Source organism: Vulpes vulpes, chromosome 11, assembly GCF_048418805.1.
Source record: "Vulpes vulpes isolate BD-2025 chromosome 11, VulVul3, whole genome shotgun sequence".
NCBI lineage: Eukaryota > Metazoa > Chordata > Mammalia > Carnivora > Canidae > Vulpes > Vulpes vulpes.
The window spans coordinates 98,982,570-99,008,798 of NC_132790.1; the positions used below are offsets into that span (position 1 = coordinate 98,982,570).

Below are 26,229 nucleotides of genomic sequence, written 5' to 3' on the forward strand. Positions count from 1 at the left end.
GGTGACTCCGTGCTCCTCTCCAGAGGCTCTTCCCTCCTCCCTTAGGGGGAATAAACAGTCCCTTCCTGCAGGCCCTGTGCCCAGCACCCCCTCCCCGGCCCTGCCCCACTCACGGGTTCGCCAGCCGCCCCCGATGGCGTCCCACCTCGGGGTGTCGCTCATTCTGTCTTGAGGCCCTTCCCCCGTCGCCCTCTCCTTGGGGGCGGGTGGGGGGCGGCCCTGCAGTCCCGGGCCCAGGGCCATCCCCGGCTGCCTCAGGAGGCCCCTGCTCTCGTCTGCAGGCTGGTACGAAGGCGAACGGCTGCGGGACGGGGAGAGGGGCTGGTTCCCCATGGAGTGCGCCAAGGAGATTACCTGCCAGGCGACCATCGACAAGAACGTGGAGAGGATGGGGCGCCTGCTGGGGCTGGAGACCAACGTGTAGGCCAACGCCGCCTTCCTCGGCCGCCGCCTGCGTGCTCGGCCGATCGCTTCCACACGGGGCTCGCGGGCTGCATGGGGGCCGGGGGTGGGGGCTCAGCTGCTGCCGGGCTCACCGTGGGCGGCCGGGTACTCAGCAAGGGTGCGAGGTGCCGGACCCTGGTTGGCGCGTTCCCCGCGTGGCCGAGAACGCCACTGCGCCCCTTTAAGGGCTCCTTCGTAGGGTTCTCCCAGGATGAGCAGGAGGTTCGGTTTGGGGGGAACGCCCGGTTTTGTAAATACCCGTGTCGCCTCTTCTGGGCTCGGATTCCGAAGCGGAGGATCTCGCAAGGCAGGGCTCCGAGGGGAGCTGCTGCGTTGTTCTAGACCCTTCCCAGGGCAGGGAAACGGACACTTGAATTTTTGCCGCCTCTTCCCTCCTTCGTAGGCGAGATGCTTGCCATAGAGATTTTCGTTTTAAATCCATCTCACCCGATATTGGTCTCTAATAAAACCCAAGCTACTCAAATAAGATAGAATTTCAGTGGTTCACAGAAGTGAAAAAAATCCTGCCTACAGGAGAGGGCCCTACTTTTTTTAGATCGTCCCGAATGAGCTGGTAAACTGACGTGAGGCTGCTTTTTCCGCCTTTCACCATCTCTTTATTAAAGATTTTTGGCTGTTCCTACTCCTGTTCCTCAACAGGAAGTTGGCTAAAACCCAATCTCAAGGTCAAAGTAGGGCTCCCCGAGGTCTCCAGATGCCAGCGTGGTACCTAACTGGCCTTTAGGGGAGCCCACTTGATGTGCACTAAAGGTCTTGCTGGCAGGATTTGAGGACCTTAGCTGTGGGTGTCCACAGAACTTCACCTGCTCCACTGGGGCAAGGAGAGACGATTCTCCGTGTTCTTCTACAAAGGGAGAAAACCTGGCGAAGGGCACGTTATTCAAGGACTCAGATCTGCGTGTGGCCCGTCACACCTGCCGCCTGCCAGCCAGGTACCCAGATTGTGGGAGGCGAGCGAAGTAAAGCCCCACGTGGCTGCTAGGAAGTGTGCCTGGCTCACACCCCGTGACCTGCCCTCTCAGCAGTGAGCCGTGTGGCGCACCCGGGGCCTCTCGTCCCCGGATCACTCTCCTTCACTAACGTACACATTTCCGGGTGTAAAAGACAAGCTAGGCCCCGAGTTCCGTGAGATCCGGGCCCGGCAGCGAAGTGATAGCGGTGGACGCGGTAGGAGAGGTCTGCAGGTTGGTAGAACGAGGTGTGGGTCAACTGTCTCAGGTCACAGGCCTCTTAGAGGTTAGGACATTGTAATCTGATCTCGTGACGTTTGCATTTAGGAAGGAGGAGTAAAGGAGTTGCTTGCAAAGGGATGGTTTTGTGTTATTTTTGGCTAATATCCATTTGAAGCTAAAAAGCAATGATATGAATCCTGTGAATTAATTTATAAGTAGAGATGTTAAACGGTCTCGGAAACGTGGGCATTTTACAAATCACAGCCTTATGGAGACAGCAGGCCCGTACGGTTCTCGGGCAGTGGGGTCACACGGCGGGGTTAACACATTCAGGTCTCCTTCCCACCCTCAGTTGTCCTTTCTCGGACAAGCGGTTTTCAAACCTAGTTCAGTTCCTACGGACGGGGAGCTGCTTGGAGCTGTCCAAGGACTTCATTCCGTGGCCTGCGGAGAACAGAAATACTCCTTTTTGTCCCAACGAATTGATACTGCTTGTATACTTTTGGTGAAATAAGTGAATTTATAAAGATTTTGTATATAATTGTTCTTGTGTATCTGTGTGATTTAATTCACTCAAGCATATGTTCATTTAAATACGTAATTTGCTGGAGATCCACTCAGGAGGGACCTACAGCTAGCGTTCAAGGGCACCGGCCTTTCCTTGTGGCGTCCCTATTGGCATCAGCTGCTCTGAAGGCTGCAACATTTTTAAGGGCTGAGCCCCGATGTTTCTTCCAGTTTCCACCAAACTGCGCTGACGGAGTGAGTTACCTTAGAGTTCGTGGTTCCCGAGCTGCTAGATCGGACTCACTTTGGCTACCCACTGTCCGAACCTTTATAAAGTTTTCATCACCTTGTGAGTCTTGGTGGAAGGGGTTGGGTTTTCTGTGCACAACAGATCACCCCAAACGTAAAGGCTTCCACACCAACACCCACTTCCGGTCCCTCAGTTCCACCCGCAGTGGGAAGGCCGGCACGGCTTGCAGCTTCTCGGCTTAGAGGCCGTCCCAGAGGCCACACCAGAGCATCCGCCCGCTGCTTGCTCAGCCAGCGCTGGTCTTTCCTGCTCATGCCGGTTTGAACCTGTGCTTACTCCTTGCCACGGGGTCCTTCATCTTCCAGGCACCGGTGGCATGTCGAGTCTCTCTCACACTTGGAATCTGACTCCATCTTCCACTACCAGCTGGAGAAAACTGCTTTTAAAGAAATTGTAGAATTATATTGGGCCTATAGGATGGTCACCCTTAGGATTAACTCAAAACCAACTGATGTGTGACCTTAATTAGACCATGCAGCAGGACAGGATCACAGGTTTAACATGGGGGGCGGGGAGTGTGATATTGGGGATCATCTTATAATTAATTCTGCCCTCAAAACTGCTGTAAACTTTAAATGCTAGATGCTCAGTTTCCCTGTATCTCGTATTTACTAACATCCGGCATGTGGTAGGAAACGCCAATCAAAGCCCTGTTGGATTTCTACTCAAGTTAGTGATGGAAGAGGGAAAAATATGGGTGCACCTTCTCTGGAACTAGCAAGATACATTCCCCTCTCGGCCACCACGTTTTCCTGGGCCTTTAGGTAAAGCAGCAGCGGCAGAGCTACTTGGGGCCTGGAGTGCGACATAACGCAGGACAGCGTTTATTAGTGCTGCGGTAACCACCCTTGTGGACTGAATCCCCCCCCAAAGGGCTTCTTTTGGAGGACATGACCTTGGGGGGGACCTCCAGCTTTTCCCTTTGGGCTTCCAGCACACTCCAAGGACCCGACAAAAACCTCACTCTGGAGGAAACTGGCATTTATCTTAGTTCTGTTGTTTCCAAAAACAAATTCTCAAAAGGTTCAGCAAATTGGCAAACATCCTGCATCAGTGATAGAGGAAAAAAATGGGACACTTCAGGGACTCTAGATATTGAAATCATTTGATACACTGAACCATTATAATTGCCATTTTTTATAGAGCTAAAGCCAAACTTTATAAGGCAACACAGTGCTAACAACTGTAAGAAGCAACAGATAAAACTCCCTGACAGTGGAGGTTACAGGACGTTGCTGAAGTGGGGGAGAGGCCAGAGGAAAGCCCACAAGGAAGCGTGGAGAGCAGAGATACAGAGCACGCAAAGATGCAGGTGGAGTCGGCAGAGAGCAGAGGGAGGGAGCATTGGCAAGGGGACCTTTGTAACCTGTTCTGACCGGTCACAGGAAGCAGGCTGTCCCCAGGGAGGGAAAGTGGCCTTGGGGAAAGTGGCTCTCCCCAGCGGAGGACAAGCCCGGCAGAGGGCTGACCGGTGAAGGCTGTCCTGTGACTGCACTTGTAGTCAGTCGAGGGAGAATCTGGGCGGAACATCACAATATTCACTACGTGGAGCTAGAGAAAGCCTAGATAATGCTGGAAGGTTTATTTAACCAGGAAGAGATAACAATCCCATGTATTTCCTCCTAATAATATGGTCTCAATATACATAAAACAAAATTTGGGAGAAATACAGGAAGTAAATCCCAAATCATAAGACACTTTAACACTCGTTTGCTACATAAAAGCGTAGAAGTAGATTAAAAAAAAATCAATAACAGTAGGCAAGACCTGAACAATAATAGGCAGATAGATACAGGGCACTGCAACAACTTTAAGCATTTACATTCTTTTCAAGAACACACAGCATATTAAAACATTTGACCATTTCTTGGGTCATAAAGTTTGAACAAATTTTAAAGGCCTGAAGTTACAGAGCTCTAGGGGCTACATTTGGGTTAGAAATCAATAAACAAAAATAAATAACCACTTACTTGGAAACATAGACCTAAATGTAAAATACAAAACTATAAAACTATTAGAAGGTAACACAGAAAATCTAGGTGAACTTACGCTTGGCAAGGACTTTTTTGACATCAAAAGCATGATACATGGAAGAAAAAAAATTGAACTTTTATTAAACTAAAAAAATATCTGCTCTGTGAAAGACAGAAAAATGAAAGATAATCCACAGAGCAGGAGGCAATCTCGCAAAACAAGTATCTGATGAAGGGTTGGCATCCAAAATACACAAAGAACTCTTAATTCTCAACAATTAGAAAACAACTCAATTAGGGGCTCCTGGCTGGCTCAGTCGGTGGGCATTGTGGGTTCCAGGCCGATGCTGGGTGTGGAGATTACTTAAAAAATAAGATCTTTAAAAAGCAAATCAATTAAAAAATGGGATCTTTGAAAAGATGAATACAACTGTCACACCTTTCAGCAAAATAAAAGGAAAACCAAGAATGAAAGAAAAGGAATATAAATATAAAATATAAAAAAGGAATATAAATATAAAATAAAAGGAAAACCAAGAATGAAAGAGGCGATTATCATTACAGATTCCTTAGACATTAAAAAGGATAAAGGGATATTTACACTCCTAGAGACTCCTAAATTCAACTTGGATAAAATGGGCAAATTCACAGAAAACCACAAACTATCAAAGCTCCAAACAGTCCCATAACTACTAAATAAATTACATTTGTCTAAAGACTTCTGAAAAAGAAACCTCCAGGTGCAAATGGTTTCACAGGAGAATTCTTCCAAACATTTAAGGAATTAACACCAATTCTGTATAACCTCCTCCAGAAACTAGAAGAGGAATACGGCCCAACTCATTTTAGGAGGGGAGCGTTACCCCACAAAAAGGAAACCACGGATCAGTATCCCAGACTATTCATTATACGAATAAATACAAATTAAGACCACAATGATCCATGACCCCACATCCACTCAAGGCTAACATTAACCACCACTAAGTAACAACTAAAAATACGAAGAAACTGCTGAGGATTTGAAACACTCGGGACCCCTCCTATACTGCCGATAGGTAGGAATGTAAAAATAGAAAATCCACTCTGGAAATCAGTTTGGCAGCTTCTTATGAAGTTAAACACACTTACCATAAGCTACAATGGTCTTAATCATACGTATCTGTACGAAGCCTCACATACACATGTTCATAGCAGCTTTATTTGAAACAACAAAAACCTGAAAATAACTCAAAGGTCCATCAGTTACTCAGTTACTCAATGAATAAGCACAAATGATAAAGGCGGAACTACCAATACATGCAACATCGCTGAGTATCTCAGAAGCATGTTAACCAGAAGAAATGGAGACCAGAGACTAAATATGATTTTCCATTTATTGGAAATCCTAGAAAAGGCAAAACTAGTGACAGAAGCAGATCGATGGTTGCCAATAGGTAGATGTAGAAGCAAGGGATTGGCTGCAAAAGGGAACAAGGGAAACTTAGGTGATAGGAATGTTCTAGATCAAGACTGTGATGGTAGCAATTACATGACTTTATACAATTGAAAAAATTCACTGAATTAAACATTTAAATTGGCAAATTTTATTATATATCAAATAATATCTTAAAGCTTAAAAAAACATGGAAATACATCAAAATGTAACAGTGGCAACATGCTTTGTTCAATTCCCAAGTATTCTACAATAAGGGGGTTATTTTAAAATCAGAATAAAAATGTCATTTAAAAACAATTACATGATCACAATTACTTAAAAATAAATATACACAAACTCAGCTAAAAGAGTGGAAGGAAATGTACGATTTACTTTGGTGAGGGGGTAAAATAAATTCCCTCTAAAGCTTCTCAATACTTTCTACCTTTTAGGATAGACTCTGTTTTAAAACTGCAGTCAGAACAGAAAATTACTTGTCGTAATAGGTATAATGTATCGGGAGCTTTGCCCAAGTTAATGAATTACGAGGCATCATATGTACTCACTTTGCAAAGACATTTTTGAAAGACTACTTGGCGGTTTCTTTGCTTTTCCCCCCTCTAAGTTTCTGCTTCAGGGTTTAAGAATTGTTCTAGCTATCACAAAGAAAATGAGGCAAATATATTTTTCTTTTTAACGTCTTAAATAACTACTACTAAATAACAAATAGTTCTTAGACTAGGAATAAATTCTCCACTCAGTAATACACTATTTTGTAAACAAAAGAAACAACACAAATAGCACCTTCAATCAAGATTTCCGTCCGATCGGCTATACAGAAGACAGAAACTGGGGGTGACAGGGACTGCTTTAATCGCTCTCGGGAGTTCCTTTAAACAATTCTTCAGGAACATTTTCCTCATTCTTCTGGAGGTTAAATACTGGTTTGGGAACATAGAACCAATTAACTAATAATCCCCCCCCCCATTTTTTTTTTTTTTTTAAAGTTTCTTTAAAGGCTATCTTCTAAGAATAGTCTGGCCCACTGTGAATTTAAACTGGAGAGTAAAGGGAAGAAAACACACAGACACATACTTACAGAGCAAGCAGGACCCAATGATCACCTTGAGTTTAGGGACAAAGCCACAATATCGTGATATGACTTGATTCAAGAATTCAGCAAGAGATCACTTTTGGGAGACTAGCTAAGAGAATGGACTTAGGACACACAGTACATTCAAAACCTTTAGAAGGCAAGGATAGGTTGACATACATTCCCAGAAGTGGGAGCAGTACCTGAACCAGTGCTGTTACATAAGATCATCATAGCATCATCAATAAATCCCAGTCATTGTTTGACACTCTTCCTTTGGTTTCTTCGCATTGTTGGAAGGCACAAGAAAATCTGTATTTTTAAGGAGGCAGCAGGATGTTCTCTTCCTACATTTCTTTTTTGCAGTACGTTCAGGACTATTTTTATACCTTTTGTCAGACATGTGAGTCAAAACGTTAGATCACAAAAGAAATGGTAGAAACAGGTCTCAGCAAACACTCAATGATGGAGCTGATGTTCAGTTAATATGCTTTCTGCCAAGTTAAACAAAACACACTACCCAAAAGTGGCCAACTCAATAAAGGAGGGTTTATTGTATCAAAACAAGTCCATGTGCAAAGCAGGTTTGGAACTGCGTAATTCAGCAGCTCACTAGCATTATCAAGGACCCTGGTGATTTACATCTTTCCACTGAGCCAACATCATTATCCTCTGTAATCCTAAAGTGGCTACAGCAGTGCCAGATTCAGAGAAGACAATGTCCAAAGGAGAAAAACTTGCTCCTCTGAATCTACTAGTGAAGAAAATCTTTCTCAGATGTCCTCTTGCAGAGCTCTTGTCAGTTGCAATCGACAACACACGTTCACATCCTGGTGCCTCAACAGTTACTTGTAAGGAGAGAAGACCATGCATGACTGGCTTAGAACAATCTGATTCACCCTTGGGGTAGAGTCCAATATCCCTGGGCACCAGGCTACACAGAGGAGGAACACTTGAATAATCAAGCAAATGAGGAGAGACAAATGGCTACTGGATAGCAACCAACAAACAATTTGTCAGTCTGATAAGCCTGAAAACACTAGCCTATTGCTCACTAGCCCTAAAATCACACTAACTTCCATTGTCTGTAGAGTAAAACAGAGCATGGAAATGAATATAATGGACTATTATAAAAAAATAAAAATTCAGCGACAAATAAAAACTATGATTTAGTGAGTACACTTTGTGTGCCAGACACTAGTCTACACATTTTACATCTATCAACATTTTTAATCCTCACAATTGTTACCTATATTTTACAGATAAAGAAAACAGAAGCTGGGTAACTTGCCCATGGAAGCTGTTAAGTCATAGCTGAAATCTGAACTTAGGTGGTCAAGTCTGGACTCATTTTTTTCAACTGCTACATTATGCTGCACAGGGAAATGCAAAAGGGGTACAAATATATTCTAAAAAGATTTTAAAAAATCAAATAAGCCAAAGGATAGAGATGTAGAAACCAAGCCAAAAAGTTAGCTGACATTTATACACTGTACATTTTATTAAATACTGGGCTTTATTACAACAAATTAATTTACTTCTGATAGAAGTTTCATTTAAAAATGTGGCTGTGTTCAAATTTTTAACTTGACACTGCCTTTTGCCTAACCATTCTCTTTTTACTGGTTTCTATACTCAGTCACTGTGGGCAGAAAGATTAACTTCTCAGAACAAAGGCATTTCTCCAGTGGTACAACACTCAATGGATGTAAGAGCAGTCCTCCCAAACTGTGGACATGGCCACAACAGAATATATGATCAGAGAACATATTGCTTTTTATGGTATATTTATGATAGCTACAGATAACATTGTTAAATCATGCACATTACGTCTTTACTACTTACTGAAGGTTTCTACCTTACATATGGAAATTATTCATGTCCCATGGTTTGGCATCTAGCCCCAAATTAAACTATGATAGAAAATGGCTGTCAAATTGTCAGACCACCACAGAAAAGTTGTCAGCTGTAATATCCATCCTGGATTCGTGGCGGTAAGTTCCTGGGACTTGCTTTTTCCTGTGTTTTGATCAAGTCTATAATAGCTGACAGTACTGCGCAGTCTCTGGATTTAGTGTCCTTCCAATCTACAGGATGCGGACTTTCGATCTTCTCTTGCAGAAGGGTATCTAGCTCCTTTCTTAATTCCTAAGGTTGGGAAAAACCACATATGTTCAACAAAGATAGATATACTATTAAGCATCATAATAAATAAAAGTGACTTTAGCTGTTACAAAGAAATTTCATAAGCTATTATACACTGAAATATCTAGTGAGCAACTAACTAAAGTGTGGTTATGAGAGTAGCCAACTCAAGGGTAGTAAAGTTAAAAAATTCGAACTTTAATCACACTGAGCCATTTAGAATGGGTAGTCTATAAATCCCTCAAAAAAAAAAATTTTGAAAAAACTACACATAAATTTCCCAATACTTTTTGCTCCGCTGAAATAGAGCAAGAAATGTTCCATATAACATATATAACACTTGGCACAAAACCACAAGACTATATGCTAACTTGCATGTAGATTCAAAGACAATCATGTAAAGTCAGTCACCTTAACAAGATGGGCAATTCTTGCTGGAGACTGAAAGACAATCCATTCATCTACAGCAATAGTTTCCTGATCGTTATCCTTCTGGATGGAAATATCACCTCCAAAGAACAAGAGACAGTATGGAGAAACCTCTGTGCAGTCATACAAGTATATCTGTAATGAGAATTAAAGCAAATTAATACATTCACAAATCTGAAAGGATTATTGCCACATTAATTCACTAGCACCAGTGTTCATCTATCATTAGTGCTTTCCTTTTAAATTAGGTATTATCATCCTACTATTGCAACTACGGAGACTGATTTTAAAGATAGACCATTTTATGTTTTTTTAAGATTTTTATTTATTTATGTGTGTGTGTGTGTGAGAGAGAGAGAGAAAGAGAGAGAGAGAGAGAGCGCGCACACAAGCAGGGGAAAGGGGTAGAGGGAGAAGCAGATTCCCCATTGAGCAAGGAGCCAGATATGGGGCTCAAGCCCAGGACCCTGTGATCCTGAGTGAAGGAAGACCTTAACCAAGACTTAGTCACCCAGGTGCCTCCAAAAATATACCATTTTAAACTAGCCTGTATTCATTAATTCAGAGAACAAAGGAGTTTTATATTTTTGTTTCAAACAGCATTGTTCTTCAAACAAAATATTTTGATTGACAAAGCAAAAACACTATTGTATCTGCAATTACTTTTATCTATACATAAACAGAATCTTAGTGTTCTCACCAGTACTAGTAAGGTACATTGACATATCCACAAAATTCTCCATATGGTGTAAACTCCTGTATACCCTAAATGCCAGTATTTCTTGAAAGCAGGCTCTGAAGGAAAACCAGGCAAATCAAATAACTGTCCCAATTAATTAAAATACAAAGATCCATCATCATGGACCAGCTGCACATTAAAAGTATAGATTTACTTCAAGAAGTTATAATTCATATCAGAAAAAAATACTTCAGGACAAATTTTAATTGTGAAAAGTATGTAACAGCAAAAATACATCAATACTGATGTTTAGATTCCGGATTACTTAAAATATTCACTTACACTACTTGTTCTCATCTTCAGATGATAGATAAGCCAGTTGTAGTGAAATTCTGTTTGTTCCACATTAACAGATTTAGGATGAATAGCAACTAGTCCATCAGTTTTTGTGTAAACCTTGACCCTTAAAAAAAAGGCAAAATGTAGTTTGTCAAAGAGATTCCAAACCAATCCTAGAATCTAAAAAAACCTCCCCAGTTGAAGTCAGTTAATTTTTGTGAAATAAATGTACAAATCTATATTTGAGAACAAAAAAATTTACTTCAGTTTGTAGGAGTCTTTAATTAATATAATTCAGCAGAGAGATGTTTGATTGTTTAAATAGTCCATGGTAATTACCTGTACTAAGTGACAGCATAAAGGCTGGTAATCTGTTAACCCTTTCTACATTTCTAAGAGCATCTTTTCTATAGTTCTAGGAATTCATAAATGCTTCTAACCAAAATCATGAATCAGGGTCATGAGTCATTATGCAGAATGAAATCATAAATTATTTTTCCTCGCCACAGTCTATTTAACCAATGCCACCCTAGAATCCTACATCACTTAGAGCGGCATCACTTAGAGGGTTTGGCAAACACTTTCCGTATCGGACCACAGAGATAATACTTTGTGGCGGGCCCCGAGATCTGTCACAGCTACCCAACTCTGCTGGCGTAGCAGAAAAGGACACACAGACATGTAAATGAATAGGTGTGGCTGTGTTCCAATAAAAATTTGCACAAACAATATTTTGGCCAAGCATAGTAAAATTTGCTGAATCCTGGTCTAGACCAAAATAAAGCAACAAATACAAACAAAACTACCTTTTTCCCATAAATCCTTCCTAGGAAGTCAGAGAGACATATAATATATATTTCAGAGTCTCCCTGTTATACTACCTGTAAAGTCAGGGAATAGATACAAAAAGAAATGTGACAAGGACTGGTATCAGAGAAGTATCTGGATCACTTAGAATGAGGATAATCCAGCCACCATGATTAAAATTCAGGTAACCCACAATTTCATATGTTTAATAGGGTTTCTCGACCTCTGCACTTTTGACATATTAAACTGAGTAATCTTTGTTGTGGGTGCTGTCCTCATTACTGAAGGTTTGATAGCATCTCTGGCCTCTTATCTACTAGACGCTAACAGTACTGCCCCAGCTGTAACCACCACAGGATCTCCAGAAAGAGCCAAATAAAATGTCCCTTGGCAGGTAAAGTCACCCCAGTTGAGAAACACCGCCCTAAAACATTGTCTGCACTTAGCTTATCTGAGATCTTGTACTTTTTCATGTTTATAATCATAGGGTATCCAAACTTTTTCACTTAATGAAAAATGAAATTACTTTGCTGAAATTATTTTGAAATTATTTTGTAAAACTATTCTTTTACTACTATACAGTAACTTTCATAAGCATATGAGCTTAAATGCCATATGATATTATCAAATAATCTCCCCACTGCTACTGGACATCCATGTTCTTTATAGTACAGCTTTTAAAAAAACATTTGGAATTACTTCCTTAGGACAGAGTGCTCAAATTAACACACTCACTTATGACTCCACTGAGCCACAATTTAATGACTTGACAACTGATTCTATCTAGTGTGCCTCTAAAAGGGTGGTACCAATTCACATACTACTAGTCATTTGTGACTTCTAGTTTCTCTGTTCCCTCACCAGAATGAACTCATTTGTTAGGCAAAAACATGCCTTATACTCTCCAATTACTACTAAGGCTGATTATCTATATATACAGTAAAAGTTACAGCTTATTTCTCAAAATAGTGAAATCACCACAATTTTCATCAAAGGGTAAATTACAAAATTATGTCTTAGAAGACAAGAAATCCTTTAAAAAAAAAAAAAACTTCTCTAAGTAATATCCATCCACCTCTGATTTTTTTGATAGTTGGCTTAATTTCCTAATATTTACCTTAGTATTATATTTTACTAACATTTTGTGTGAATAATAGCTGATGCCAGGTATGCGCTATGAGGGGAAGTGATGTCTATATTAAAGAGTTGGCCTTCTCTTAAGTGATCAAAAGTAAAGAAGAATAGGGTCCAAATATAAATAAGAACAGTTTACAATGTAAGTTCTGTTGCATTAAGAGTATTTCAAAAGCTTAAGGAGAGGAATTAATTAAGTAACTCATAATAATCTTCAATGCTTACATTTTTCTTTTTTTACCCAAGTTTAGTCGGATTTTAGCAACTTTGGGATATAAACCAGCACAGATGACCGCTTTAATTATCTTCTCATTATCTATTAGGGGGTAGGAAGATTGAAAAAAAAAAAAAAAAAAAGTAAAGTACAAATGCAACAATGGCAAATGGCAACAAGCTTTTTACACTGAATTTTCTGCTTTACCTGAATTTATATTAGATTTTGGATCTTTAGGATTTCTACTGCTTACAAATCCAGCTCCAAGAAGATGCTCAGCAAACTGTCCTTTCATGTTATGCAGCATCTAGGGATCAATGGTAACAAACGGAACTAGAAGATCTTTCACACAGATTTATAGAGGGATATACTCATCAATAGCTAGTTCTCCTTGCTTTATAAACACTTGCAAAAATGTGTTTTTAGAGCAGAGGTTGCAAAAACCTGTTTTTGTCAATAAAGTATTATTGGACAAAGTCACATTTACCTATTACATATGCTTATTTTACACTATAAAGGCAGAAGTGAGTGGCTGTAATAGAGACTATATGGGCTATAAGCCTAAGATATTTACTGTCTGATTTCCTTTCAGAAAAGATCTACCTGCTATAGGGAATAACCACTGGTGTTTAACTATTTTTGCCAATTTTTGCAAAAAAAGAGCCACTAATTTTAAAAGTTGTTCTCCAATATTTTGAAACAAAAAATACAGAAAAGCATAAATAAAATAACATCTGTATTTCTACTGCTGAGAATGAACTACTGTTACACACTGGCACAAAGGCTTAAGGTCTGTTTGTTTTGAAGGAGAATTATAATTTGAGTACAAATGATGCATTGCTCATAAAGCACATAAGCAATGCAGAAATGTACATATGAAATTTCCCTGAACTCAGTACTGTCAGAAGTAACCATTAACTAAGTAAATACTGTATACACTTACACATATTTACTGACAGAAGAACTGAACAGAAATGCTACGGTAACAACGTGATAACAGTATAAAAGCTGTTTTAATAAAAGTATGAAAATTAATTTAGTTCAATTTGGGGGGGTGCCAGGTAATTTTAGTTCAATTTAAAGTTTGTTTTTTTCTTACGGGTGCCTGGGTGGCTCAGTCAGTTAAGCCCCTCCCTTCAGCTCAGGTCATGATCCCAGCGTCCTGGGATTGGGCTCCATGCTCAGTGGGGAGTCTGCTTCTCCTTCTCCCTCTGGCTCCTCCTGCGTGTGTGCTCTCTCACTCTCTCTCAAATAATTTAAAAAAAATACTCATTTTATCTTTTTTAAAGATTTATTCATTTATCTGGGTCAGAGAGAAAGAGTGCGAGCACGAGCACAAATGAGTAGGAGAGGGAGAAGCAGGTTCCCCGCTGAGCAGTGAGCCCAATGTAGCAGACTCCTGGACCACAACTTGAGCCTAAGGCTGACACTTAATCCACTAAGCCACCCAGGCACCCAATTTTAGTTCAATTAAAAAAAAAAGAAAAAATAAAAAGAAAAAAAAGGAAAACTAAATAGGGATAGAAATTAAATTGATGAATCCTAAATTTTCATAATTATAGTATAATAAAGGATCCCTGTAAACTTAAGAAATGATGAAACATAGTCGGTCTTATTTAAGTGTATGCCCCTTTTATGAACTGTGTGACTTTAGCTTCCTCAACTAATTTCCTATCACTGACTCTCTAGACCACCTCATTTTTTTATTATATTGTTCAAGATAATCTTTATATTCTATTCTGGATCTATAATCCCCAATACTGTTTTGTATTCATTTTGTGTTTAAACAATATTAACACACTTCGCTCAGATTTAGCATGCACTCTCCATTCCTGAAATTCTTTTGATTTACCTCTCAATAGGCAGCATTTCACTGCTGGTGAGTTTTTCAACATCAGTTCATGGGTCTAGAATTTCAAGTGCTTGACCTGACCTGACCTCTGTCTTTATAGTTGAATTAATATGCTGACTGGATGTAATATTCTCAACACTTAAATTAGGCCACCTTTTCATACCTGTAGTTCATTTTATCTTTTCTATTTCAGGGAAATGTTCTTGCACGTATCTCTATGTACACATTTGTAAATACACCCGAATTTTCTTTGGAGAAACATCTATTATCTTCATTATGGATCAGTCCAATCTTCCTGTCTACAATTTTTTCTTTTGCAGCTGAACCTACAAACTGTGATTATCTAAAGCCTTTCTTCTATGGCAATATTTTAAAGGGACTTCCACTTTGCACCTTGTGATTCTCTTGGTCATTGTGTCTTCTTAGGTCTACCTGCAGTCTTTATATCCATTCTACTGGTTTTTTTTTTCTTTGTTTTACTGAATTCAGAATCTTCTTAAACTGGTTCCTACTATGAAGGAGTTGAAAGGTATTTTCTGTTACGGTATGTTCTATTTCATTCTTTTCCCCCTCTGATTGTAGTAACTTTCAGAATTTTCTAACTCTTCAGTCTGTTCATCTTTGAGCAGTTTTGATCAGATTTGCTAGTTTCTTGATTATTTTACCTCCTTGGGAATTTGTTCAACGTCCAGTACCAGGGTTCATGCCACACAGCTGGAACGTACACGTAATAGGGGAAGGTGAGGAATTCCTATTCTTACACTTCTCCAATTCAGTATAGCCTTAAGTCTGATAGCTGTCTGTCCTACTGATTATCTTGTTTCACAAATGCGTCCTGTCCAGTGTTTTCTTATGACACAAAACCTACCCCCAAATTAACGTACAGACATTATCCAGTATTTTAAAATAGATCCTCGGAGGTTTTTGTTTTGTTTAAGATTTTTATTTAGTAATGAGACACACAAAGAGAGAGAGGCAGAGACATTCGCAGAGGGAGAAGCAGGCTCCCCACGGAGAATCTATGAAGGACTAAACCCCAGGACCCCAGCATCATGCCCTGAGCTGAATGCAGACACTCAACCACTGAGCTACTACCCAAGTGTCCCTAGATTCTCGAATTAATGAAAATTTTCAGGCTAAATCATCAAAACAGCAACTAGGGAGTCGGGGAAAAATGGGGAGTCAAGCTTTACTACATTTTCCTGCTATTCTCTGGAATCTTCATTCTTTCCTTAGCTAATAGTAGCTTTATGTTTATTATAGTGTAAACCTTGTTTTGTTGCAGTTAATTTAATAGATTGCCTCTATTATTTTGTATAATCATTCAACTTCATATGACAAACTAACACAATCAACATTTTGCTACAAATCTAATAACTAAACAAAATGGATACATACATACTCTAACATATTTGGGAATCATTTCAAAACATCACCGTTACCTGCAATGTATTTGAAGACAAAAAATATTCCCAGCAATAGTCTTTTTCGTATCTGAAACCACGTCGCCTAGCTTCTTCCCAGCCCTATGGGGCAAAGAAATAAAGAGAACTATTCTGATATTTCATTTTCTTTGTAAAAGAAATTCAAAGAATTTTGAAATTTATAAACAAAAAAACAAAACTCAAGTTTTCTACAATTCTAATTAAGTGATAGCTATTTATTTTGAATTCCAGACCTTTTTTCATATAAACAAGTACAAGTTATATAGTAATATATTGGGTATTTTATACAAGATATAAACATACAGAGTATATATATACAATCAAAAAGAATACTCTGTTGGACAAATTCCAATGCTATTGTATATTTTTAACTTCATAAATAGAATATAAACTTTCCCATAATATGTAGTACAAAACTGGATCAAGAACTATAGTAAAAAGATGCTATCTCTAAAAACCAAATTACATTTAAATTTTGCAAAGATGGGTGATAAGTGTTTTTCTAAAGCAAGCATGACTTTTGGGAGAAGAAACGATCTCTCTAAATAATGTACAGGATTATAATACTCTATCAAAATGTTAAATCTAAAAGGAGTTATAGTTTATTAATGAACAGAATGAGATTATCTTTCATGAAAGTCAAAGATACAAATGAATACTATCAAATAACATCGAATAGGTTTCTGAGACAAACTCTCCACTTGTTCTATTGTTATCAAAACAGACTTTCTTCCCAAACAAATTACCAGAAAATTGAAAAAAACCTGTACAATTTTTTGAGTGTTCACCTAATTTTAAACACTCAGTAATTTAATCCTAATATCTATAATAATAGATACCTATAATAATATAGATTTTAAAAAGTGAGTATGTTCCTCTTCTACTATCAGCTTTTCACTTGAATGAATAGTCACAATCTAAGATAAGTCATTGTTTACTTTTTACCTCAAATGCATTTACAACTGTCAGGTGGTCACTTTTAGTGTCTTTTGCTAGTTCTTTTCTTCTTGCATCAGCAATCTTTTCTTTGCCCTTCAGAAAGGAGGGGAAAAAAAATTCATGAAGGCAATTTAAAAAGCTCTGATGGTAAACACAGAAAGGCATCCTAATAAAAAAGCTAATGAAAAATGGACCTAAACAACGATTCTGTGTATATAAAAATGTCCAGCCTTTTATTTGTATCTTTCTTACCAACGGAATAACAAAGGGATCTTTGAAGCTGAGACTAGCAGCAATGGTGAGTACTGGGTCTAAACAACAGAATAGAGCTCCAAAAAGAATCATTTTTCCAATGTGTGGCTCAACTGGTAATCGTGCTAAGTGGACTCCAAGGGGTGTTAATTCTTCTTGTTTATCCAAGGCATTCTGTAAAGCAAGGATTTATGTTTAAAATAGACATTATAAAGCATCATATTCAAAACTATTTTAGCTTGCTTTAAAATAAATAAATAGCAGGAGAGTCCTCACTCTCTTAGGCCCAAATGCCCTAATATCATTCAATATTGTTTTCTTCATCAAAACTTAAGTTCTGAGGTCAGCAAAGGTTAGAAACTTAGATTAAAACAAAACAAAACAAAAAAACCCCACTTTACTCTAAATGTCAGAAGAGAAATACCACATTAGCAAACCTTCAATCAAATAAAGATAATCACTCACCAGATTTGTGGGGAAAAAACGACAAAAAAGAACTATTATATATTTGGAATATATAATACAGAGCCTTGATTCTAGTAATTTAAGAGACATCAGACAGGAAGGCAAGAAATAATGGGCATATCTAGAACACGGAAAAATGGGTGTGGACTACTGCTCTGATTACCTAGGGAATTTGGTCCAATCATCCCACTGAGAATAGCTAGAAAAGCTGCCTGAAGACACTGAGGAGTTAAAAAAAGAAGTACAAGAATTATAAATATAGAATTTAGGGAATAGAAGTCCAGGTTGGTGAGCCCAGCATCGGGGCTTCTTTTCCTGGCAAAAGCAATATAAATCCTCTTTGGAGAAAGTTATCACCATCCCAGGCTTCAAATTTGTATCTACAAAGAACTATGTAAATACGATATCCAGTATATAATTAAAATACGTCTACAAGAAGGTATCAACAAAAAATTTAAAAAAATAACAACTATAACACACATGTATCCCATTAGACAGACTTCTACTACACGTTTATGGCAGAAATAACCTTAATCTTACAAAAACTTTCAGAAAATAGAAAAACAAAAAATATATAATGCTCCCAACTTGTTTTTTTGTCCCTGGCATAATCTTAGTCATCAAATGTGACAGGGACATCTGGAAAAAGGAACACTATTGAAAAATCTTACACATGAGAAACTAAAGGAAAATAACAGCAAAGTGAATCCCAGCAAGTCAGATTTGTTTCAGGAACGAAAGTTGGTTTAATATTTTAAAAATCAATGTAACCCAATACATTTGTCATGACAAATTAAGCAAGAAAAAAAGAATCGTATCATAATCTTATCAGAAGCAGAAAAGGGATTTGACAAAATCAATTATCCATGCATGATAAAAATCTTTTAGTAAACAATAGAAGCTTCCTTAATTTGATAGTTTTCACAAAAAAAATCTTTAACAAACATGCGCAACAAATTGTTGACAGCTTTCCTGTTAAGAACAGAGACATAAGAATGCACACTGTCATACCACTTCAGCTCGGCATTGTACAGGGGGGGCCCAGATATTGGGAAGGGATGCATAAAACTGTATTACAGGGGTGCCTGGGTGGCTCAGCTGGTTAAGTGACGGACTGTTATCTCACCTCAGGTCTTGAGCTCAGGGTGGTTGAATTTGAGCCTCGCACCCGTTTAAAAACACAGAAACTGTATTTATAAATATAACTGTGCATGCAGAAAAAAAAATCTACATATAATCACCAGAATAAGTGGGTTTTAGTGACTGATTACAAGATCAACATTCAAAAACCGATTTCAGAGGTGTGGCTCTTTCAGTGGGTGGCTCAGTCGGTTTTAAGTGCTTGACTCTTGATTTTGGCTCAGATCATGATCTCAGGATCCTGAGATCAAGCCCCTTGCTGGGCTATGCGCTTAGCGGAGAGTCTGCTTGAGATTCTCTCTCCCTCTTTTCTGCCTCTCCCACACACTTTCAAATAAATAAATCCTTAAAAACAAAACAAAAACCAGTTTCATTTCTGTATGTCAGAGTCATAAGAAAACGAAAAATCTGCTATGTAGAATCCAAAAATACCAATGAGAAGTAAATCTTTAAAAACTCTCCTAAAACCCCTACAAAGAAAACACCAAAATACCAAGAAATGTTAAATACCTAAAAAAATGGGATAAATCATGTTCTTGTCTGGTAAGACTCCATACTGTTCATTAAGGCAGCATGGCACTGGTTCCACAAAGACATACAAAAGCATTATAGTAGAACAGAGTCTACAAATCCAGACACTAGATGTAGGACAAAAGCTGCAGAACAAAGAGGAAAGGATGAACTTTTCCATAAATAGGGCTTAAATTTTGCATCCTACCTTACTAAACACACACAGAAAATCAACTGCAGATGGATTAAATATCTAAATGTGAAAGACTAAACACTAAAGTTAAATAAGTATTATCTTCATGACTCTGGGGTAAGGACTTACTAAAGAACAAAAATTACTAACGTAAAAAAAGACACAAACGTGACTACATTAAAGTTGGAAATTTATTTATCAAAGCACAAACATACAGACACAGCTGACAAAGGCTCAGATCAAGAATACACAAGAAGGATAAAAAGAACTCCTTAAAACCTAACAGAAAAACAGGTATTGGCAGTTTATAAAAGAGGCTATCCAAATGAGCAATAAACCTACGAAAAGTGGTTGGCAAATTAAGTCATGATAATGCAAATTAAAACTACCATAAATTAAAACTACTGCAAACCTACCAGCAACCTCAGAACAAAAGATTCCTAAGGGCTGGTGCAGCAACGAGAATTCTCACCTACCACTGGCACTGGAAGAATATAAAGTGGTTCGACAACTTTGGAAAACTGTTAGTTATTTACCAAAGTTGATTATATATATGTCTATAAATACATACCTTAATAGCCAGTAGATTCACTCCTAAGTATATATCCATGAAAATACATATAAGTATGTGCATCAAGAAAGTGAATATTGAAGATTACTCATCTCAACATTATAGGTAATAGCCTCAAACTGGAAATAAGAAAATGCCTTTGAGTAGTTGTGTAATAAAATATGGTAAAGAAATAAAATAAATTTCAGCTAAAAGCAATAATGTGGATGAAATCCACAATATTAAGTCAAAGAATCCAGAACTCCATCGTCCCCTTCAAAAACATCCCCCATATCCTGTGTGAGTTCATGTAAAGTTCATGAAATAGACAAAATTAAATTGAACTCTTTATATATAGAAATGTACACTTATATGGTAAAACAATCAAGAAAAACTCACAAGAGATTACCATTAAGGTCAAGATAGAGGTTATCTTTGGGACTGAGGGACAGGGGAGTGCTTGGGAAAGGGTAGGAGGGGGACCTTTTAGGGATACTGGGAATGTTCTTCTTTAAAATGCAGGCTTCACCAGCAGAAGAAAGGAAATAAAGACTGAAACAGAAATAAATGACATAGAAAGTAACAACAACAGAACAGCTCAATGAAACCGGGAGCTGGTTCTTTGAAAAAATTAATGGAACTGATTAAATCTCTAGCCAGGCTTACCAAAAAGAAAAAAGACCCAAATAAATAAAATCACAAATAAATTATAGAGAAGAAATGACAACTATTGTTACAGAAATACAAACTATTATAAGATAATTTAATGAAAACTATATGTCAACAGATTGTACAACCTGGAAAAAAAAACTGATAAATTCCTAGAAATATATAAACTACAAAACTGAAACAAATAGAAAACTTGAATAGACGGATAATCAGCAAAGAAACGGAATCAGTAATCAGAAATCTCCCAACAAACCAATTCTACCAAACATTTAAATAAGAGTTAATGCCTATACTTCTCAAACATTTCAAAAAATAGAAAAGGAAGGAAAACTACCAAATTCACTCTATGAGGCCAACATTAATTACACTGATACCAAAACCAAAGACATCACAAAAAAGAGAACTACAGGATAATATCCATGATGAACATGGATGCAAAGGTTCTCAATAAAATACTATCAAACCAAATTCAACAATATTTTAAAAGAATCATTTACCATGATCAAGTGAGATTTACTCCTGTGTTGCAAGGGTGGTTCAATATTCAGAAACCAAGGACCATGATATACCATATTAATAAAAGAAAGGACATTAAAACTGTATCATTTCAACAGATGTAGAAAAAGCATTTGACAAAATATAACATTCATTCATCATTAAAAACCCACAACAAAGTGGGTTTAGAGAGAAGATATCTCAATATAATAAAGGCCATATACACAAAACTCACAGCTAATATTCTTAAAGGGGAAAAGAGAACTTTTCCTCTCCCTTCAGGAACAAAACAGAGATGTCCACTCTCACCACTGTTATTCAACATAGTACCAGAAGTCCTAGCCTCAGCAATCCGACAGCAAAAAGAAATAAAAGGCATCCAAATCAGCAAGGAAGAAGTCAAACATTTCACTATTTGCAAATGACATGATACTCTATATAGAAAACCCAAAAGATACCTCTAAAAAACTGCTAGAACTGATAAATGAATTCATTAAGGCTGCAGGATACAAAAATCAACATACAGAAATCTGTCGCATTTCTATACACCAATAATAAAGCAGCAAAAACAGAAATTAAGGAATCAAAGCCATTGATAACTGCACCAAAAATGGTAAGATACCTAAAGAATAAACCTAACTAAAGAGGTGAAAGACCTGTACTCTGAAAACTAATAAAACAGTGAGGAAAGAAATTGAAGATGACACAAAGAAATGGGAAAATATTCCATTCTCATGGATTAGAAGAACAAACATTAAAATGTTTACACGACCCAAAGCAATCTACACATTTAATGCAATCCCTATAAAAATATCATGAGCATTTTTCACAGAGCTAAAACAATGCTAAATTTTGTATGATATTGGCACAAAAACAGATACATTGATCAATGGAACAGAACAGAAAATCCAGAAATTAACCCGTAACTATATGGTCAGCTTATCTTTGACAAAGCAGGAAAAGAATATCCAATGGGAAAAAGTCTTCAACAAACTGCGTTGGGAAAATTGGACAGCAACATGTAGAAGAATGAAAATGGGCTACTTTCTTACACCACACAAAAAACAAATTCAAAGCAGATTAAAGTCTAAATGTCAGACTGGAAATCATCAAAATCCTAGAGAACACAGTCATTAACCTCTTGGACACTGGCTGTAGCAACTTCTTACTAAATAGGTCTCCCAAGGCAAGGGAAACAAGAGGAAAAATAAACTACTGGGTCTTCATCCAATAATTCCTTATCCTATACAGCAAAGGAAAGGAAACAATCACCAAAACTAAAAGGCAACCTTGAAAGTGGGAGAAGATAATTGGAAATGACAAATCTGAAAAAGGCTTAGTATCCAAAATATATAAATAACTTATAAAACTCAACACCCAAAAACCAAATAATTAAAAAATGGGCAGAACACACGAATACACATTTTCCAAAGACATACAGATGGCCAACAGACACATGAAAAGAAGCTCATCACCACTCATCATCAGGGAAATACAAATCAAAACTACAATGAAGTATTACCTCAGACCTGTCAGAATGGCTAAAATCAAGAACACAAGAAACAAAAGGTGCTGGTGAGGATGTGGAGAAAGGAGAACCTTTCTGTACCGTTGGTGGGAATGCAAACTGTACAGCCGCTCTGGAAGACAGTATGGTGGTTCCTCAAGAAGTTAAAAAGAGAACCACCCTAGGATCCAGCCACTGCACTAGTAGGTATTTACCCAGAGAATATACAAAAATACTAATTCAAATGGATACACGCACCATCCCTCAATGTTTATAGCACTATCTACAACAGCCAAACTACAAAAGCAGCCCAAGTGTCCACTGACTGATGAATGGATAAAGAAAATAAAATAGTGTGTATTTTATATGGGGGGGGGGTACTACTTGGCCACAAGAAAGGATGAAATCTTGCCATTTGTAAGGACATGGATGAGCTAGAGAGTATTATGCTAAGTGAAACAAGTCAATCAGAGAAAGGCAAGTACCATATGATTTCACTCATATATGTATCTTAAGAAACAGACCAAAGAGCATACAGAAAAAAGAGAGGCAAACCAAGAAACAGACTCTTTAACTACAGAGAACTGATGGTTACCAGAGGAGAGGTGGGGAGGTAAGATGAACAGGTAATGGGGATTAAGGAGTGCACTTGGGATAAGCACCAGATGTCATATGTTAGTGCTGAATTGCTATACTGTACACCTAAAACTCATAGGACACCTGTATGTTAACTGTAATCAAATAAATAAATATATACATACATACTTACATACATACATACTTAAAAAACAAAACTAAACAAAACAGGCTTCAGACCCTACTGCTGACAAGGATTTATTTCCTGGCCTCTTCATGATTCTGTTGTCTGCAAATGGCTAAGACTGGCTCTAAAGTTCAGTTCGGAGAGAGGAAGTCACATCTACTTAGGCTTCAGAGCCCAGCTAGCCTCTGATTGTCCATCTCTAACATAAATACTAAGTTGGTTCTAATTGCCACCTAGCTCTATGCTACTAGATAAAAAAGCAGCAAAGCTCTATTAGATAAAAGCCTGGAGGGGAAGACAGACAAGTCAGTGGTAAAACTACACTACTCCCTAAAATACAAGTAACCTCACTAAATCTAATACAAATTCCGAGATAGATAATTTACAATACTCTTTTATTTAAATATATTATTACTCATATTAAAAGCTACTACAATGCTGATATGGCCCAAATTCTCAAAATTAACTGAATAGATGGCTTAAATAAAACTGAAGTATGTAAAGTACACCTTCAACAACCTCTAACAAAGAACTAATCAACAGAATTTGTGGCAATGACTAAAATGTTCTACTTCTGTGCAGTCCGATGTGGTACCCCACCAGCCACATGGGCCTACTGAGCATCTGAAATGTACAACTGTGACTAGAGATACTGAATTTGTAATTTATTTCAAAATTTAAATTTAAATAGTTACATATGGTTAGCAGGTACCTTACCGGACAGCACAGCTCAAATCACTTTCTATTTTGAGCACTACCTCACAGCTCCCTTCTCTGGGCACGGACTCACAGCCAGTCCTGTGACTCTTGTCAACATGGTCTTGCGCAGGGATGGCTACCAACTAAGCAGTCACTTGCCTAAGACACTGAAACTAGTTTCTCAAAACACTGACTTCATCAAAACCAACTAAAACAAAAGAACTTTAAGGACAAAATGAAAGGCAGGGATATGAATATAAGGTACCTGTTAGTATTCTTTCAAAAACACAGGAGTTGCCTTTTTTAAGATATCCACACTGTCACTAAATTACTTGGATTTGACATTACAGTAATCAGAAGAGTCAATAAACCAACCAAATTCATTTGAAGAATACAAATGAAAACAAAGACCAGTAAATTCAAAGATTTCAAAATTTTATGTAATTTTAAAACAAGACTGGAATGAAAAATTATGTCAGAAGGGCCCAGAACGAGAAAACCATCACAGAGGTATCATTTCCTATCTTTCTAATTAACATTTCATATACTAAACTGAACAGCCAAAGGATTTATCAAATTCAGCACGATGTACTCTTCAGTCTACCTTACAGTAATGAATAAAAATTTTAATGAGGTAGCTTACTTATTATTTTTTTTTAAGACTATTTATTTATGAGAGAGAGAGAGAGAGAGAGAGGCAGAGACACAGGGAGAGAGAGAAGCAGGCTGCCTGCAGGGAGCCTGATGTGGGACTCGATCCCAAGACTCCAGGATCATGCCCTGGGCCAAAGGCAGGCGCTAAACTGCTGAGCCACCCATGGATCCCATATGTGCACTAACATTATATATCTAAGTTAGAGTTTTTAAAAATAAAGTAAAATTTACCAGTTCCATCAGGTGTTTTATGGACAGTGACACTGCTTCATCTGATGGTGGATCCATTAACCTACTCAGAAAATAAGCAATTCCACCTAGCCTTAAAATCTGGGGGAAGACAAATATCATTAAACAGATATATTGACATTAACAGTTTAGTCCTGCCTGTCAATCACTTGAATAAAGCATTAAATCCATACATGATTTTCAAGTTACTACTTTGTAAATTACTCACCAGCTCTATATTGATGGTAAAAGTAGCTGGTTAAAATCTCATAAATTAAGTTGATTACCAATTATCTTCAAAATAAGGTTAATTGTATTAGAATATATAGAAGGTGGTGAAAAATGGTGAGTAGTTTCTCATGTAGTAACAGTGCACAAAGCTAACATTTACTGAACATTTACTATATGCCAGCTACTGTTCTAAGAATTTTATATAAGCTTAATTCAAATAACTTGTCAACTAATAGAACTAGCTTGTCAGGGGAGGAGCTGGGATTCAAACACAGGCAGTACAGCTCTAGAGTGTACATGATAAAAAATGTGGTTAATAAACTTCTGAAGGAAGTTTAAAAACAGTACTAAACCCTCCCCCCCACCCCCTTTCCAGATGATATGGAAGGAACAGGGACCTATGGCAGGGGAGGGGGCTGGTGTCCCTGAATCTCATGCATATCCAGAAAGGCCTGGAAACTTCCATTTTGTTGAGGCTTTTGGTTATCACACACACACAAAAACAAAAATGCATGGTAATAATTCTTCTTCACAGATTAATACGATACTTTCATCTCTATTAATGTTGAAAATTATAACCCTACCCTCCATTTATTTTAACTCTCCCACCTAATTTACCTTTATTTGTAAACAAAGTTCTTCTAAAGGAGTTCTCAAAATTTCTGGCAGTTGATAGTCATCCAGAAGGCTTGCTCGAAGCCCATTATACAGATGATAGCAATGACCAGGTTGAACTCTTAAAAAAAAAATAAATAAATAAGAAGAGCATTACTAATGATTTTCTAGAACTCCAGAGAGTAAGTAGGAAAAGTAGCCAATATCTATATTTCAGTAAGCTACACCATAACTTAACTTAATACTTCATTTTTATTAATCACATATTCTTTCTCCCCATTTGTTTAATAACCCTAGATCCACTACCCCTATATCCTAGTTTAAGAAACAGAAGATTTTCT

The 26,229-nt window shown here is 37.8% G+C and overlaps 2 protein-coding genes across 3 annotated transcripts in view; one reads left to right on the plus strand and one right to left on the minus strand.

The window, feature by feature from the left end:
* Positions 1–2,178, plus strand: part of ARHGEF26 (Rho guanine nucleotide exchange factor 26) — a 112,587-nt gene extending 110,409 nt beyond the window's left edge. For both annotated transcript variants that reach the window (XM_072727198.1, XM_072727199.1), the window contains one exon: positions 282–2,178. In XM_072727198.1, coding sequence (XP_072583299.1) covers positions 282–424 — 143 coding nt within the window. In that variant the 3' untranslated portion in view covers positions 425–2,178. The remainder of the gene's footprint in view (positions 1–281) is intronic.
* Positions 2,179–5,786: 3,608 nt separating this feature from the next.
* Positions 5,787–26,229, minus strand: part of DHX36 (DEAH-box helicase 36) — a 51,224-nt gene continuing 30,781 nt past the window's right edge. Inside the window, exons 16-25 of the mRNA XM_025987803.2 lie at positions 25,892–26,009; positions 25,046–25,144; positions 17,170–17,343; positions 16,924–17,010; positions 15,976–16,059; positions 12,889–12,988; positions 12,693–12,783; positions 10,530–10,650; positions 9,491–9,643; positions 5,787–9,082 (exon numbers count right to left, since the gene is read on the minus strand). Coding sequence (XP_025843588.1) covers positions 8,897–9,082; positions 9,491–9,643; positions 10,530–10,650; positions 12,693–12,783; positions 12,889–12,988; positions 15,976–16,059; positions 16,924–17,010; positions 17,170–17,343; positions 25,046–25,144; positions 25,892–26,009 — 1,213 coding nt within the window. The 3' untranslated portion in view covers positions 5,787–8,896. The remainder of the gene's footprint in view (positions 9,083–9,490; positions 9,644–10,529; positions 10,651–12,692; positions 12,784–12,888; positions 12,989–15,975; positions 16,060–16,923; positions 17,011–17,169; positions 17,344–25,045; positions 25,145–25,891; positions 26,010–26,229) is intronic.